The following is a 15519-nucleotide window of genomic DNA, read 5'->3' as shown; positions in this document are numbered from 1 at the left end:
CTGCAGCCTCTTGTAACTCTTTAATGTCCAAGACAAACTCTGCAGTTGTTTCTTTTTGCATATCAAAGAACAGCTTGCTCCAGAAGGTAATAAAGGTATAGGCAAAGATTTGTTTTTGCTTTGTTTGTGAATAAGTGCAGTAACTGACACCACGCTGCCTAATCATATTTTAGGACAAACATCTGTCCTAATTGGATTTATTAAAATATTGTACCTTTTGGACTTGCATACAAGTTCAACTTTAGAACAGACCTACAATCCCTATCTGCTATGTAACCAGGGGTTTACCTGTACATGACGGGTGAGTCTTAAAGACAGGTTTCAGAAATGTTGGGAAGGAGTCTGTTTTGGTGTGTGTGGTTAATTACTTATTACTCAGATAGATTGAACTTGCTAAATTTGTGTTTTACAACACACAACTATAGAGAATTTCCTTTTTCTTTGTTTCCTTCAGTAATATTTTTACCACATGGTTGAAAAACTTGTCCCTTCTGGCAACTCCCTTATTTATTTTGCACCTGCACTTTTGGCATATTAAAAAGGTGTGTACTTTTAGACTCACAAATCTAAACGAACATTAGATTGGTAAACTAGAGGAAAAAATATATATTGGGATAACTTTGATATGTTGCTATCATCATAAGATTTTATCATTTGCAGCACTTTAAAACAATTTTGTTAATATAGGCATGCCTAAATTAGTCTAGTAAATGTTCTTGTCACAATCAGATCATTTGGTGTAACTAATTTTTTGCTTCCCCATGTTTTCGTTCCTGGGCCTGCCGAAGACCTGAGTTCAATACCCATGTTTTAATAAAATTGCATCAACTGAAGCTAGCTTTCAACTTAAGATCCTGCAGACGATACATTTTTTTTTTTTTCGTGCCTGCCACACATTTTTGGAGATTATTATTACATGTCCCACACAGTAACACAGACTACTGCAGTAACCGAAAATGAACACTGGAAGAAAACAATTTTTTTTGTGCTAACTGTAAAATCTTTTTCTCCTGTAGTTTAATGGAGGACACATTTCCTTTCCTTCCAATGGGTGCCTGTTTGCTACAGTGTGAAAATGATTGCTAATCTTTCCATGTTATTTAGGAGTTCAAAGATGATAGTCTCTACAGATATATACAGATTTTATTTTGTGTATTTTTTTTTATTTAATACAGATAAAAATAAAACAGTACAGCAAATATAAAAAGTGGGATACAAGCCAGCAAACGCAGAACAGTAAAAATGATCTACAAGTGACATTTAAAAATCCAGTGACCTGAGGAGTGACAGATTTTTAAAAATTCAGGATTTTGGAAGTTATATTTACCTCCACACACAGGCCAGCCTTCCTCTTCAGCACCTGTGGACATCTGGCATAGTTCCAGGGAGCAGGGATGTCTCAAAGTGTATTTAGTGTAGCAAGCAAGACCTAACAGCTAAGTAGCCAAACAGGGTACTGCAGACCTTGTATTGAAAATGAGATCCGAAATTTATGCCGGAAAATTCAAGGAACCGGATTATCGATGGCCGGATTTTTGATTGTCAGCTGTAGTATATATAAGTTAACCAGTCAGTACAATTTGTAATTTCAATACCCATGTACCCATGATAACACAAAGCTTATAGTAATCATTGATACATAGGCCCTGATTTATTAAGGCTCTCCAAGGCTGCAGGGAATACACTTTCACCAGTGAAGCTGGGTGATCCAACAAACCTTGGATTGTTCTGGTCCAGGATTCAAAGCATTTGCTAGCAAATAGCAAATGACATTGAAGAAATCCATTCCAGGTTTGCTTGATCACCTAGCTTCACTGGTGAAAGTGTATTCTCTACAGCCTTGGAGAGCTTTAATAAATCAGGCCCATAGTACATAACTTAAAGCAGACCTAAACTCAACATTTTCAATTTACATAAAAGGGTAGACAACCCTTATATGTAAAGGGAAAATGGTATTTTTTTTTTTTTTAAACAAAAAAGGGGGGCAGCACCTCCCCTTTCCGCTTGATCCCCTTCACAAAGGCTACATCACCCAATCTCTCACCTGAGCAGTGCAAGATGGGGTGCCGTGCCAAGAAGACAGAAGAGATGAATTCCAGGAAGACGTAGGACTGGGTCGTGGGAAGGACCAGTGCATTTGAGGGACCTGCCCGACTAAAGGCAAGTGTAAATTGTAGGTTTTCGGTTTAGTTCCTCTTTAAAAAAAAAATGTAATTCCATTTGATTTGCTATTTTTCTTGGAGAAACAGAGAATCTGAGAAGACAGAAAATGAAAAGAGGAGAGAATAAAAAAATCAAGGGGGGGGGGGGGGGGGTTGGAATGGGGATTAAGACCACTTCAATTGAAAAACTCTAACAAAGTGTTTCCCAAATAGCAGGAACACATGGCATGAAAGTCTCAGACTCCGGTTTACCAAAGAAACTTTTATATTCTGACAAATTCTGACATTTGTTCTAAGAATACAATTTGTTCCTCCTGAAAAAAAAAGACTGGTGATGTAAGCTAAAATAAAGATCTTTCCTTAGCATAATGTCATTCACTTTTCTGATCCATAAACTGATCAGTGGCGGAGATACAGTCTGCTTTCAATACCAGGGGATTCAAGCTCTGACTGCAATATTCAAGTGAATTCACTTTAAAGATATGTCAAAGCATCCAACCAGTGCAACCTATCTAACTTTAATGTATCTTTTGTTACCTGTGAAAATTAAGTTGTGCTTCTATATAGGAGATCAGTGTGCAGTTTTCCGAATGTCTGCATTTTTTTTTTTTAATTTATTTATTGTAAGGCGGGGTCTACACGGACATTTTTAAAAAAAAATGCATGTAAACGTTCTTACTGCATTTATATTCGTTTTTATGCACATGTATTAGTTTTTTAAAGCGCCGGAAAACGTCTATGCCGCGGTTTCCAGCGTTTTTACTGGGTTTACCCGCATTAACCCATTCACTTTTCAAGTGCCTATAAACGCAGGAAAACGCCCTATTGAAATTATTTGAAGCGCTTACCCGCGTTTTTCAGTTCACCCCGCGTTTTAATTTTCAAACATTGCAAGCAACGTTATCGATAACACTCATAGATGTGCCTCAAAGAAACGTCCTGGTGTAGATTAGCCCATTGGAATTTTTTAAACATTTTAAAGCCTCAGGTTAAACGCTTGGGAAAACGTCCATGTAGATGAAGCCTAACCTGTTGCAAGACTCGGTTTAATAAAGTAACACAGCATTGGATTACAAAATACTATTGTATAAACAAGACTTAGATATAGTTAAACAAGTATGCACAAAGTTCAAAAATATGTTTTAATAATTACATAAAAAACTAAGGTATATGTTGTGTCAAGCAATATTTTAAAAATGGTATCCTGTGCATTAACATGTGCTGTGTTAAGGGAACCCATAGCTGCATCCACAAATTGCGTGGAAGCATCAAATGGTCTCTCACCTTATCTGCTTCATATCTTTATCAAATGTAATAGTGATCCATTATTCACTCTCAACATTATTACAGTTATCAGTCTTTTATTTTTACTTTGTAATTCTGCAAATAACACACATTCATGTCCTTTAAGTTTATACTTGCTTCTCTATGCAGGGAACCATAGTTTTCGCTCAGGCTGGTGGTTTATATAAATGAGATATTGTTGTTTAAGCTTTCTTTTTAATTTATAGGAAGTAACCAGGATGCTGCATTTTTGGAAAGATCAAGAGGTATTTTCTGTGCTTGCCAAAAAAAGGAAACCAAGAAAAGAAAACCAATGCAACCTTCACATCTAAAGATTCGTTAGCTGCAATATATCACATTTTCATTTTTTGGTTTAGTTACACTATAAGAGAATTATTACCCAAACCAAAATTAGAAAAAATAAATATTAAAATTTCTACTATGCAATGTAGCATAATATCTGCTATAAACCTTTCAGTTTTTTTGATGAATAGGTTTTTGAATTTATGTACATTGAATGTATGCGTGTGGTTCTCTTGAAATGAAATGTTAACACAGGCTAGAAAATATGCATATTGTTGTGGTACTTTGTATAATTCATGTGTCATATAATATAGTATATGTTTACAACTAATGTAGCACAATCAGATAAAAGGCCTTCATTTTAGTGATCTGGTCCTCTGGTGACGTAAGATGCAAGGCTGCCTTAAATGACCATTTTGTTTTGTACTCATTTTAAATACTAATCTTGGGGGCATTGGGTTTAGCTAGCATTTATAATGCACTGAACTGCTTTCTTAAACCAGTAAGGATCAGAACTTTTCTACTCTGGGAACCTTCTATGCCTTTTCTGATGGACGTACAGTCTACGGATGTACCAAATGGACCTCTGCAGATTTGATCAATATTCAGTAGCTAGCACTTTTACCTTTTAGCATTAGTAAGTTCTCCCCTGTTTCAGGTTAATTGGCTACTCACTAAAATTGGTCTTGTACTATGTTTAGGACAAAAAACTATGACTTTGGTAGGGCCAGTAGATTAGTACATTAGATTGTAAGTTCCACGAATTAACAGTGAGTAAAATGTCAATGGACTGTAAAACATTGCATAAAATGCCACCATGTACTTACATCTTAATAATGCTAGTGTTTAAAAGCTTACTACTTATTGTATTGAAAAAAAGCTTACCAAATATATTCATCTAGATGTGTACAAAAAAATCCTCATATTTTATCTTTTTAAAATAGAAAACAAATTATTATAAATATATAATCAAAAAAGTAGTAATTTGATGTACTTACTTGAGGTGCCCAAATACCTTAACTAAATAACTTTCTTTTTCTTAATATGAAGGTAAATTAAGAGACTTGGGTGCTGGGGGGGGGGGGGTTAGAAAACTAGAACAAAAGCAGAACTGTTGTCTCACCGAATCTTTAGCAGGTAGTCAGAATTATTATCTATTTGTTGTCATAAAATGAAATGGGGTGTCCGATTGGTTGTTGGCTACAAATCTACATTTGTTCCCTGTTATGTTTGTTTTTTTTTCTGTTGTTTTCAGCCCATTAGCTAGAATGCCTGCCTTGACCACTCTATGTAGTATTACAAAGGGGTCCATACTGATGGTATTGATGGACAGGTTGTACAACAGCACATGTAATTACAGCTCACAATCCAAATAAAAATTAAGAGCTGCAAGAGGAGACACAACTTCAGGTATCAGTCAGAAGGTATTTACACTGGAAATATTATGTTTAAGAATATGCTGCTAGCAGCTATTATACACATAAATGTACTGATGCAAGCATTCCCAAATGCACGAGTGTCCCGATACCATAATTGCAGGATACCTTTCTCCTAGACAAAGCTGACAGACTTCTTGTTTCCAAAAACCTTGTAGTGTAGTGATGGTCATTAGGATGTCTTCAATTTCCATTACTGTAGATCTGCCATTGTACCAGGTGTGTCTGATGAAATGATTCAATAAACCTGTGAGTTATTTTAGTGATTTCTTCTTTCTGGTACCAGTAAACGCAGATAATGATTTCTGGTTTGTGAAACTTCTTCTTCTTGCAATATTTGTATAATTCTCATCAGCTAGCAGTGCTTTTTATTTTTCTTTTTGGCAATGGCTAAATAGGGCAATCCAAATCTTGTAGATTTAAATGGCCAATACTGAACTTGCAGATTGCACTCGGGAATCTCATACTGAGCATCGAAAAAGGCAAATACAGTATTAACGTGGCCAACAGTTAGACAAATGAAGACATGCCTGTAAGATATAACAAAAATAAAAGAACGGCAAATGCAATCATTTACTTGTATATGCAATGCACACTTTAAAAAAAAAGTTTTAAATGAAACAATTTTACACTAACATGAACCCTGGGGTGCTTGGTTAGTTGAAAGCTGTGGCCAGAACTAACGGCATGGTATCTAAAACCTGGGTGATTCCAGAGCAAATATGGCATCAGCTTTCCGAAGAGAAAGGAAAGTTAGAATGGACAAAACCACTTAATACTAATAATAAAAAACAGTATTTATATACATATTACAGTGTTGTACAATAATAAATATGACTAATTTTGGACTGCAGAAGCTTTTTGTCATAATGTGCAAGTGTGCAAGGCATCTATGCACATTAAGACAAACTTACATTCCAAAAAGAACCTCTTAAGCACCAGTCTTTTTCCAGGTTGAGTAACATCTACACAAATGCATGGTAATCACTTTGTCCCTGTAGCTACTTTTACTCATACAATATATACTGAGAAAAGTAAAAACTTACTTTGAAAATTTTCACGCTGTACTTTAGTGAATAAACCACACAATGTTGGATGCACTGAAGCCACCAAACTGGTCAATTTCAGTGCCAATACCCCGATGCAATTCCCCTATCTTTTTGTAGCCAGAGAGATAGGTAATCATATGTAGTATAGTTCTTGATCAACCTTGTGCTGGTTGTGCTGTCCTCAAGATTTGAGTACACAAAAATCAATTTGGGTGGGACACGAATTGGCAAATGGCCAGATAGCCCACAGGGTGGTTGGGGTCAGGCACAGGACGGTCCACATTGAAAGAGGCTGATTAAATCCTGAGGTATGATTATTGACAGGTTTGGTGGGGATTGTAGAGTGTTATATAATTTACCAGGTAAGTTCAGTTGACACCTATACCTCCCAATGCTATGACATAGCAGATAGCTGTTTTCACTAAAGGTGTCAGCAAGGCTGCATTTAGTAGCATGCAGTTGCACTTTTGTGGTACATCCTACACTGTGACCTGTTGGTAACATAGCACCAACAATGATTACAGAGGACACTTGTCCACACCCCTCAACAGGAGGTGCCAAAAGGTAGAGTGGATGTTGGAGACCCGCTGAGCACCCATGTCCATCGCCAGATGTCACCATGAGGACAAAGAAAACTTTCACTTTCTGCAACTCAACCCTTAAGCTAAGTGAAGATGCTTATCTCCACAATAGTCTAATATTCCACTCTGGATAATTTGTTGCATAATTTATATACATTAACTGTTCTTACCAGAAACTGTGCAAGTAACAGAAGTTGATCCTTTTCCAAAAATTACAGAGGAAACGATCACTGAGCCAGCAAGAAATAGCCACAAACCACAAACAAAATGACACGATTGCCAAATTAATAATGTCCTGATTAGTGCATCTGTGTATAGAAAAGGGAAAAAATTAGTATATCTCCATTTAAATGCTTAGGGTCTATCTTTTTCATAAAACAACCATAGACATTAATTTCAGACTCATTTTGTTTGTTGTGATCGATGTGCTACTATATTACATTTGTGATTATCTCGAGTTACATTTAGAGCGGTTTGGGAGTAATAGGGCAAGGTCAACCCATTGATGTTGAGACACTAGAAAAGTCTGAATTGACTGTTCACCATGCTAATAGTGGAAAGGATCTTAACTATACCTTTTACACATTTAATAGGAGAGCAACTCAGAGTATATAAGGGAGGTTTAGCATAAGGCACAATTGACATAGATGCATGATAAATCAAAATGACATGAACATCTTGTTACTAGGTCTATGTTTGGTTTTATATTAAGGAGATGTAGTAAGCTTAAATACAAAAAAAAAGTTTTCGCTATGGCTCTTTTAAACTGTCACGGATCTGCCACAACTGTGGGGAAGTGGACTCTCTGTGCAATCTGCACAGTTGGAGGAGGTATGAGCTGAGGTGCAGTCTAAGGAACTGCCCGGGCATTCACCAGAGCACCCCACAAGGAGTGATGGACTTTGCTGCAGACGGCGCCCAGGTTGCAGCCCTCAGGCACACCTGTGCAGACAGCAGCTGACTGCAGATGGAACTAAATTAGTAGACAATCTCAAACACCAGAACAGGACCAGGTCAGGCAGCAAACAATCAAAGTCAGAACACGCCAGAGTCAGAACCAGGGACTCAGCACTCAGAAATAGCCACAAGCTGGCACCTCAGGTAAACACACCTATTGCAAAGGCAAGGAGTGTCAGTCTGAACAAAGCTTATATAGTGAGGCTAACAGGTAGGCTGGGCAGGGACTGGATGAGCAGGTGCAGATAAATCAGCTGGAAAGGTTTGGTGATGCCTACAACTCCAAAGCCTTGATAGAGCAGCTAGAAGCAAGGTAAGGGAACCAGCTGCTGCTGATCTGACATATGTATGGTAAACAATAAGTACCAGACCAGTTGTGCTGCTGATTTGTGACACATGCCACATAATAAACCTTTAAAATACTGACACACTACTTTAACAAAAAATACTTTAAAAAGATTTAATTGATTCTTTTAGATGCATATGCTATACCATCCCCTGTTCTTCCTGAAATATATATAGTAACATCATAAAAATGAAAACTGAATGCCTAACACTGTGAGTGGGCAGTTTACTGGTATAATTAGCATAGTTATTGTGATAAAGCAAGCAGGAAACATTTTAGAATACAATTCCTGATTAGAAGTAGCAGAGCATATCCATATATCTGAGTGTGTCTAGGCACGCCATGCTCTTTTAAAGTCACTGGAGTTTATCAGCAGTTTGCTAGCCTTATTTTATTCACTCATTACTACATTAATAATGTCATCAGGGGGGGCTAGATCTAGCAACAGGAATAACTGTTCCACAGAGCCAATGTATATTAGATAAAAAAGTGCAAAAATTAGGCAAAGGAGAAGTTGCAGAATGACTACTGTAAATGCTATCATAACTGCTATGTCTCACAGTGTTGAATAAAGGTTAGGTCCTTGTTAATCCCTCTGAAAAATAATCCATACTGTCATACATTTGTAGTTAAAAGAAGCTAGGAAAAAGTCTGCTGAATTAACATAATATAAATTGAACACACAACTTACTTTCTAATCTCCTTCACCAAAACATACAGTATGTGGAAGGTTATACTGTTTAGGACATAGGCATTGACTGTAGGCTTCACAAATGACATCAATGTACTGATTACAGCTATGATGAAAACGACCAATCCAAACTGACCCCTATTACATAACAAGAAATGTTAGTTTTTTTTTTTTTAAATAAACAAAAAACCTATACAAGAAACAAATGAAGTCAACTGCAACAGTACTATTTAGAATTGATCAATGCCTCACCATATATAGATAGCCAAGAAATATAGCTTTTACTATCTATATGACAATCCTTACCTTTATGTTCTGAGCCTGTTTTACTTTCTTATAACTGTAAATGTACAGTATATATAGAGGAATAAATAATTGGAAACAAGACAGACTGGATATATGATTTACAAATTAGCATCCTACAACCATGTCATAATAGTGTATAGGTAACTTAACATCTAAATTAATTACCAGTACAAAAGTTCTAATTGAATACAATTAGATACAATTAAATAATTATATGCAATTTTTGTGTGTTAAAATAGCATACTATCCAGCTTTGCAAAAGATTCTACACAACTACTGTTTTCCTGAGATGAGTGGAAACAAGGGAAACAAAAATTTTTATACAGGTTGACAATCCAAAATCCGGTTCCTTCAGTTTACTGGCATGAATTTCAGAGCCCATTTTCAATACAGGTACTGTAGTACACTGTTAAGTCACTGATGTTTTGATGGCGCTGATCCCCAGAAACAGCTGTTAGGTCTTGCTTGCTACACTAAATACATGTTTAGACGTCCCTGCTGCCTGCTACCTGGAACTGTGCCAGCGGTGCTGTGAGAGGAAGGCTGGCGTGTGTGTTTAGGTAGGTAAAGCCTTCAAAAATCTGGCACTCCCAGGGTCCGGAGGTTGTCGGATTTTTTAATGTCAACCTGTATAGAGTTCTACATGAGACTGACAATAGGGACAACTGAGGAAAAATAGGGGACAGCTTGATATAGTTCTTGGAAATCTGGGATCCATAGATCTATTATCTATTGTAATCCACTTTATAAACAATACAAGACTTCAATAGGTGGTCTATTCCTTATCTATTGTAATCCACTTTATAAACAATACAAGACTCCAATAAGTGATTATCAGGCTGGTGGACTGTAAATTGTATTTCCTAAAGAAACACTAACACATACACTGAATAAGAAAACTTCATGCACACAGAATTTACAATGCTGCTAAAATGCACATGCATTCATGTGTGCAAACTACAGCTTATATATTTGAAATTTACTAAGAATTTTTTTTCATACGGAATGTGATTGTATGCTCCTATTGTATGCTGGTCTAGAAGGTTGTGCATCATAAATGTGGTTTGCAGTCCATTTAGCTGATTATAGCATTTTTAAATCTACCATCATACCACATAGAAATAAAAAACATGAAGTGTGTATAGCTATTAATGAAGTTAAGTGCACAACCCCTTATCTGTAAATACTAGTGATATAGAGTGAACTGTGCAACTGCCCAAACCTTCAAAAGGTTTCATGTGCTGGAGCGCAAAAGAGATTTTTAATCTTAAATACCTTTACAATTTCTGCCATTTTCCCTACAGCATTTATGTTTTTTCCACATTCTGTTTAGCTTAATTTGTATTAAGTGAGCATTTTACATTTAATTTTTAAATAAAATGTTTACACTTTGTTTATTGTACAGTATACCTTATAAAAACAGAAGGCACAAAAGTAGCATTATTTGGAATGCACAGCAATCTAGGTCTGCACCATAAAGATTATAAATCAATGCATAATGAACTTTTGTAAATCAATGCCAGTGCTTTATGGTCTGGCAGCTAACATAATAACTATTAGCGTACATACTGGCATATGGATTCTTGAACTTCAGCAAATTGCAAAAAAAAAAATAAAAATGCACTGATTATTTTATTATAATGTTTGTGGTGCCAGTAGTAGTGGTAGCCTTAAATACACAGCACAGGGGTGCTTTGATGTGCCTAGTTTGCCCTGCCCAACCCTGGCTGCATCTGCTCTTGCATTGTCAGCCCATTAGAATGCTAAATAAAAATGCAAAATATGCTTACATGGTGCTTCCTAGGCACTTATGCACGTTAGATGATTTTCGCTTGATAATAATGGTTGTGCGAGAATCTGACAAGTACAGTGGCCTACAAAGTCACTCATGGATCCGTCCTGAACCAATCAATGAACAACCATTGTGGAATGACCGCTTCACAAGTCAAGGGAGGTGAGTAAAACAGGGTGCTGCTCACTCCCATCGCATCATGAAAGATTGTTTCCAGTGATGAAAACTGCACATTTGTACGCAGCCTTAGGCATGATTATACTATGGATATACTTCCAGTCCCTTGCTTTAGCTTGCCCAGGCTCCTTTCCAGTAATTAAATTGTATACACTTATTTCACATTACACTGTCAGTTTCTTACATGTGCATTAGAAGCGGCAACAAATCAAGCAGACTGCCCTGAATGTTCTCGGAAATGTAATAATTTATCCTGGGATATCAAGAATAAAAGTAGATTTGTAATATTTCGTCTTTGCAATCTGTTTGAACTCGGTAATCTGTAGATGAATGGGGGTTGAATCAGAATGTTCATTGGTATTTTAACCACACCGCACTTCAAAATCTTCATCTAATAGTTATAGTACATTTAACTGTTTTTTTAAAGTTTGTTTACTTTATTTTATACATAAAATGTGTGGTATGGATTTTCATTAGACCATTTGGAATTTGCAATTGGTACTAGAGTAGGGGTCTGCAAGCTGTGGCTCCGGAGCCGCATGCGGCTCTTCAGCCTCCTTGTTGTGGCTCCCTTCGGCTGCCGCGGGGAGATCTGGCTCTTTTGATAGTAAAGGTTGCTGACCCCTGTACTAGAGTGTTCATATCTTTGTGCTTGATAATATGTACTTTGGATTAACTACAATTTATATTATATATGATATTTTGTAGGGAATGGCACCCCTTTAATTTGATACAATTTACACTTATTTGGCAAATAGTGTTACATATAGGCTTACATAGGCACATTGACTATCTGCAGTGCCCTTTTTCGACCAGCAGATGGTGCAGAGCACTCTATCCAAGATGTTAGTGAGAAGGAGACAATCATAGTAAGTGAACCATTGACAATGCTTGGAATATAGGTGTGCAAAGAGGCAGTAACACTGTTTTTGAGAAATAAGTTATTAAATAAATAATTGACTAGGATAAATGTATGAATTTGGATGTGAAGCATCTACTGTACATAAATGTTGCATACATGTGCGACTTCATGGATACGCAGTATTCATTATGAATTTGTGTATTAATAAAAATAATGTTTGTTGTTGATTATTGGTACAAAGTATCTATATTGTTTGTCTATGTAGCTATACATGCCAATGATAGCTATGTATACACAGAAGCTCTTCAATAATCTTCCTAACAATAATAATACATTTTTGACAATGTTTTCCTGTCTTTTATTTTCCTTTACATTTGTGATATGTTCCCTTAACTCATTTACAAGTTTATAAAGTGAGCCTGTGCTTTCCTAAAACTTTCTCAACTTTATTAGACTTAGAATTAGACCCATGAATTAGACCCATGGATCTATGTTTTGATTCACTGTTTTTGGGTATAGGCCAATAGAGAGGAGTAGAAGTGGTCAATAACTTGACTGTAGGCATTATTTCTTTAGCTGGGCTGTCCAAATTTAGATCTTGAGGGCCAACATCGGCACATATTCCAATTATTTTTTAATGATCACAGTTTATTCAGTAAAGTGTGCATTACAGAGTCAGAAAATGACTCCAAGTATATGAAATTCCAGAAAAAGTATACCTAAAAAAATCACTCTTACCTTTATTTCCGCAGAGCCCTCGATCTCTCCGGAACTTTCTTTGGCCTGTTGCTGTTCTGGAATCCTCCTTTGCCCAGCACGAGGAAGCTCTGGGTGCTGTCATCTTCTTCTTTCTCTTTTCTTCTTCTGGCTATGTCGCGTGCAGGCGCGTGATTGGGTGATGTAGCCTGCTGTAAATGGGGGGGGGGGGGGGAGTGCTAACCTCACTGCACACGCATGAGGTTGTCACTTTTCCCCCCATTATAGAAACAAGACCCTTTTGTGCGTGCTAAGAAGAAGCAGCTCGAAGCATCCTGACATACGTATCCCAGGGGGCTCTGCCCTCCCATTCAGTTTTTACCACTGCAGTGGTAAAAGATAACCCCTCTATATAGAGTAGAAATTATCTACCCTTTTATGTAGAGTAAAAATTTTGGTTATAGGTTCACAATGGATGGTGCCTTTCATTATTAAAAGAAATGTATCACTATACAAGAGACTGATTGTTATGTCTTTTTTTCATTCAGTTAATACAGATTGCTTTAAAAATGTTCTTCTGTTTGTAAAGATGTCAAAAGTGAATGTACGGTACATCATTACTATGAATTGATACAAACCGAGACATAGGGATTAGCAAATGTATCATCTAATCATATATGTACTAATATTGATTTTAAGATGTGTGTACATACTATACTGACGATGGGTAGCCACGTACTGGATAGGCAGTGGTAACTGATGGCATATTAAACCAACAGAGTTTGCCTTTCAATGTGTTATTTCAGGAAAGCTGAACTGTAGGTCCTGATTGAAGCATGTACTCTGGCCGAGGTAGGAGAGATAATGTCTGGACAGATAGATACTATGCATTTGGCATAGCATAAGACTACAGTCCCTACATGACACTTACAAGTAAGACAATTAGAAATGCCTTATTAATGGGAGAGCTTCTTGCAGCCCAATAACTTCCTGAGGTGACCATTGTAAAAGTGCAAGCCCATACAAAGCTTTAGACTCTGGAAGAACAAGTTAACCCCCCCTAGCGGTAATCCCGAGTGTGACCCGAGTGGTGAATTTTACCTGCAAATAGCGGTAATCCCGAGTCACACTCTGGGTAGCTTTACCTTAAAAAAAAAAAACAAAACAAAAAAAAAACACACTTACCTTGGTCTGTTGTTTTCCTGCTGGTCCCCGCAGGTCCTGGGGACATGTCCTGCCCCTCCGATCTCCAGCCGGCGAATGCAGAGATGATTTCCAGGGTTTACCGGTGCCGTCAGTGTATGCGTCGGGGTGGGAAATTCAAATAATTTTGATTGGATTCAATACAAAATAGCTGTATTGAGTCCAATACAAAGAAATTTTCATAGAATAAAGATTATATATATATATATATATATATATATATATATATATATATATGTATATATATATATATGCTACTGTACAATTACATTATATGTTTAACTATTTTTTTTAATTTTTTTAACAGATTTTTGTGTTTTTTTTTTTTTTTAAAGTTTATTATTAAATGTATAAAATATTGGACAAATTTCAGTGAGTTATGCCTAAAAATGATAGCCTACAATGTAAACTAAATTTCCATGCAAAATAAATGTAATGCTTTTAGCATGGAAATTTGAATGGAATTAGAACGCTAGGGAGGTTAATGCAAAAGCAGATGAGCGATCCAAAGAAGCTGCTCTCCTGCCAATAGCACCTTTAGGAACTATGTTATCTGACATCACAGATAATAAAGGGCCTGTGAACTTGGAAATCCTCGCAAAATTACAGGAACAAGCCTCAGAGGAGGAAAAGAAAAAATGGTTGGAGCTGGGGGCGAAGAAAGACAATGAAAATGTCTGGCGGCATGGTCATATCTATTGCTTGCCCATATCATTGTACCCTATGATGGCTCATCCTTTGCATGGAATCGCTCACTTAAACATTGCATTTTTAACTTTTTACCTATCACAGTAAGGAAGTACTGGATAGCTCCTGGATTTACCGCCTTTGCTCGAAGATATACTCTTTACTACTACTCTAAAGTTGAGAAACCTTGGGTTGAATGCCTGCCTATTGTATTGTATTCAATGTAAACAACACCTAAAGGGAATTATGGGTTCTAATCTTATGAAATATTTTTTAGGATGACCCCTAGAACAGGACTGTACTTTCCCCAAAAGCTGAAAGCACTCTATTCTGATATGGCAGGTTATGTAGCCTCTTTGCAGAAATGTCTAAATAGATAATAAATAGGGTGCATAAATATGTGTTTGATTCCATTCCAGATCCAAACCCAACTGGATTCCAACAGTTTAAACAAGGAGGGGTGGTGATAAAAAGAAACATCAAATGAACCTTGGAATGCAGGTTGGATGGTCCCTACCATCTGCTGAAAAAGTCGCCCTCGGTTTATAATCCAGTCAGGTGCAGGGAAGCACCCGATCCGGCAGCCGCGTCCAGCGGTTTCCGTCACCTAATGACAATGCCATCAGGCTGCGGGGGAAATATGCTGGCTGCAAAAGCCGGCAGAGTTACGGCGGCTACACGCTGGCCCCAAAGTCAAAAAGACATAAAACTTGCACAAAAAGGTACACAAAACATGCAAGTACACAAACGCTCAAGAAAAACCCACTTACCTTGTACCGTTGTCATCCTCCGGTGTCCTGTTGGTCCCCACAGCTCCTCCGGACATGACTTTCTTCTGTCTTCAGCTGCTGAATGCAGAGACGATCTCCGAGGTTTCCCGCTGATGTCGGTGCAGGTGGGAGGAGTGGCCTATCAAAAAATTTTGTATTGGATTCAATACAAAATAGCTGTATTGAGTCCAATACTAAGAAATCTTTATAATATATA

The 15519-nt window shown here is 37.1% G+C and overlaps 1 protein-coding gene across 2 annotated transcripts in view; it reads right to left on the bottom strand.

Moving 5' to 3' along the window:
* Positions 1–1125: 1125 nt before the first annotated feature.
* Positions 1126–15519, bottom strand: part of ACER1 (alkaline ceramidase 1) — a 32211-nt gene continuing 17817 nt past the window's right edge. For both annotated transcript variants that reach the window (XM_072405172.1, XM_072405173.1), the window contains 3 exons: positions 8810–8947; positions 6986–7123; positions 1126–5715 (listed from right to left, as the gene is read on the bottom strand). In XM_072405172.1, coding sequence (XP_072261273.1) covers positions 5541–5715; positions 6986–7123; positions 8810–8947 — 451 coding nt within the window. In that variant the 3' untranslated portion in view covers positions 1126–5540. The remainder of the gene's footprint in view (positions 5716–6985; positions 7124–8809; positions 8948–15519) is intronic.

This window comes from Pyxicephalus adspersus, chromosome 3, assembly GCF_032062135.1.
Source record: "Pyxicephalus adspersus chromosome 3, UCB_Pads_2.0, whole genome shotgun sequence".
In the NCBI taxonomy this organism is placed as follows: Eukaryota; Metazoa; Chordata; class Amphibia; order Anura; family Pyxicephalidae; genus Pyxicephalus; species Pyxicephalus adspersus.
The sequence above is the reverse complement of the archived record's forward strand: the minus strand, read 5'-3'. Positions and strand labels throughout refer to the sequence as shown.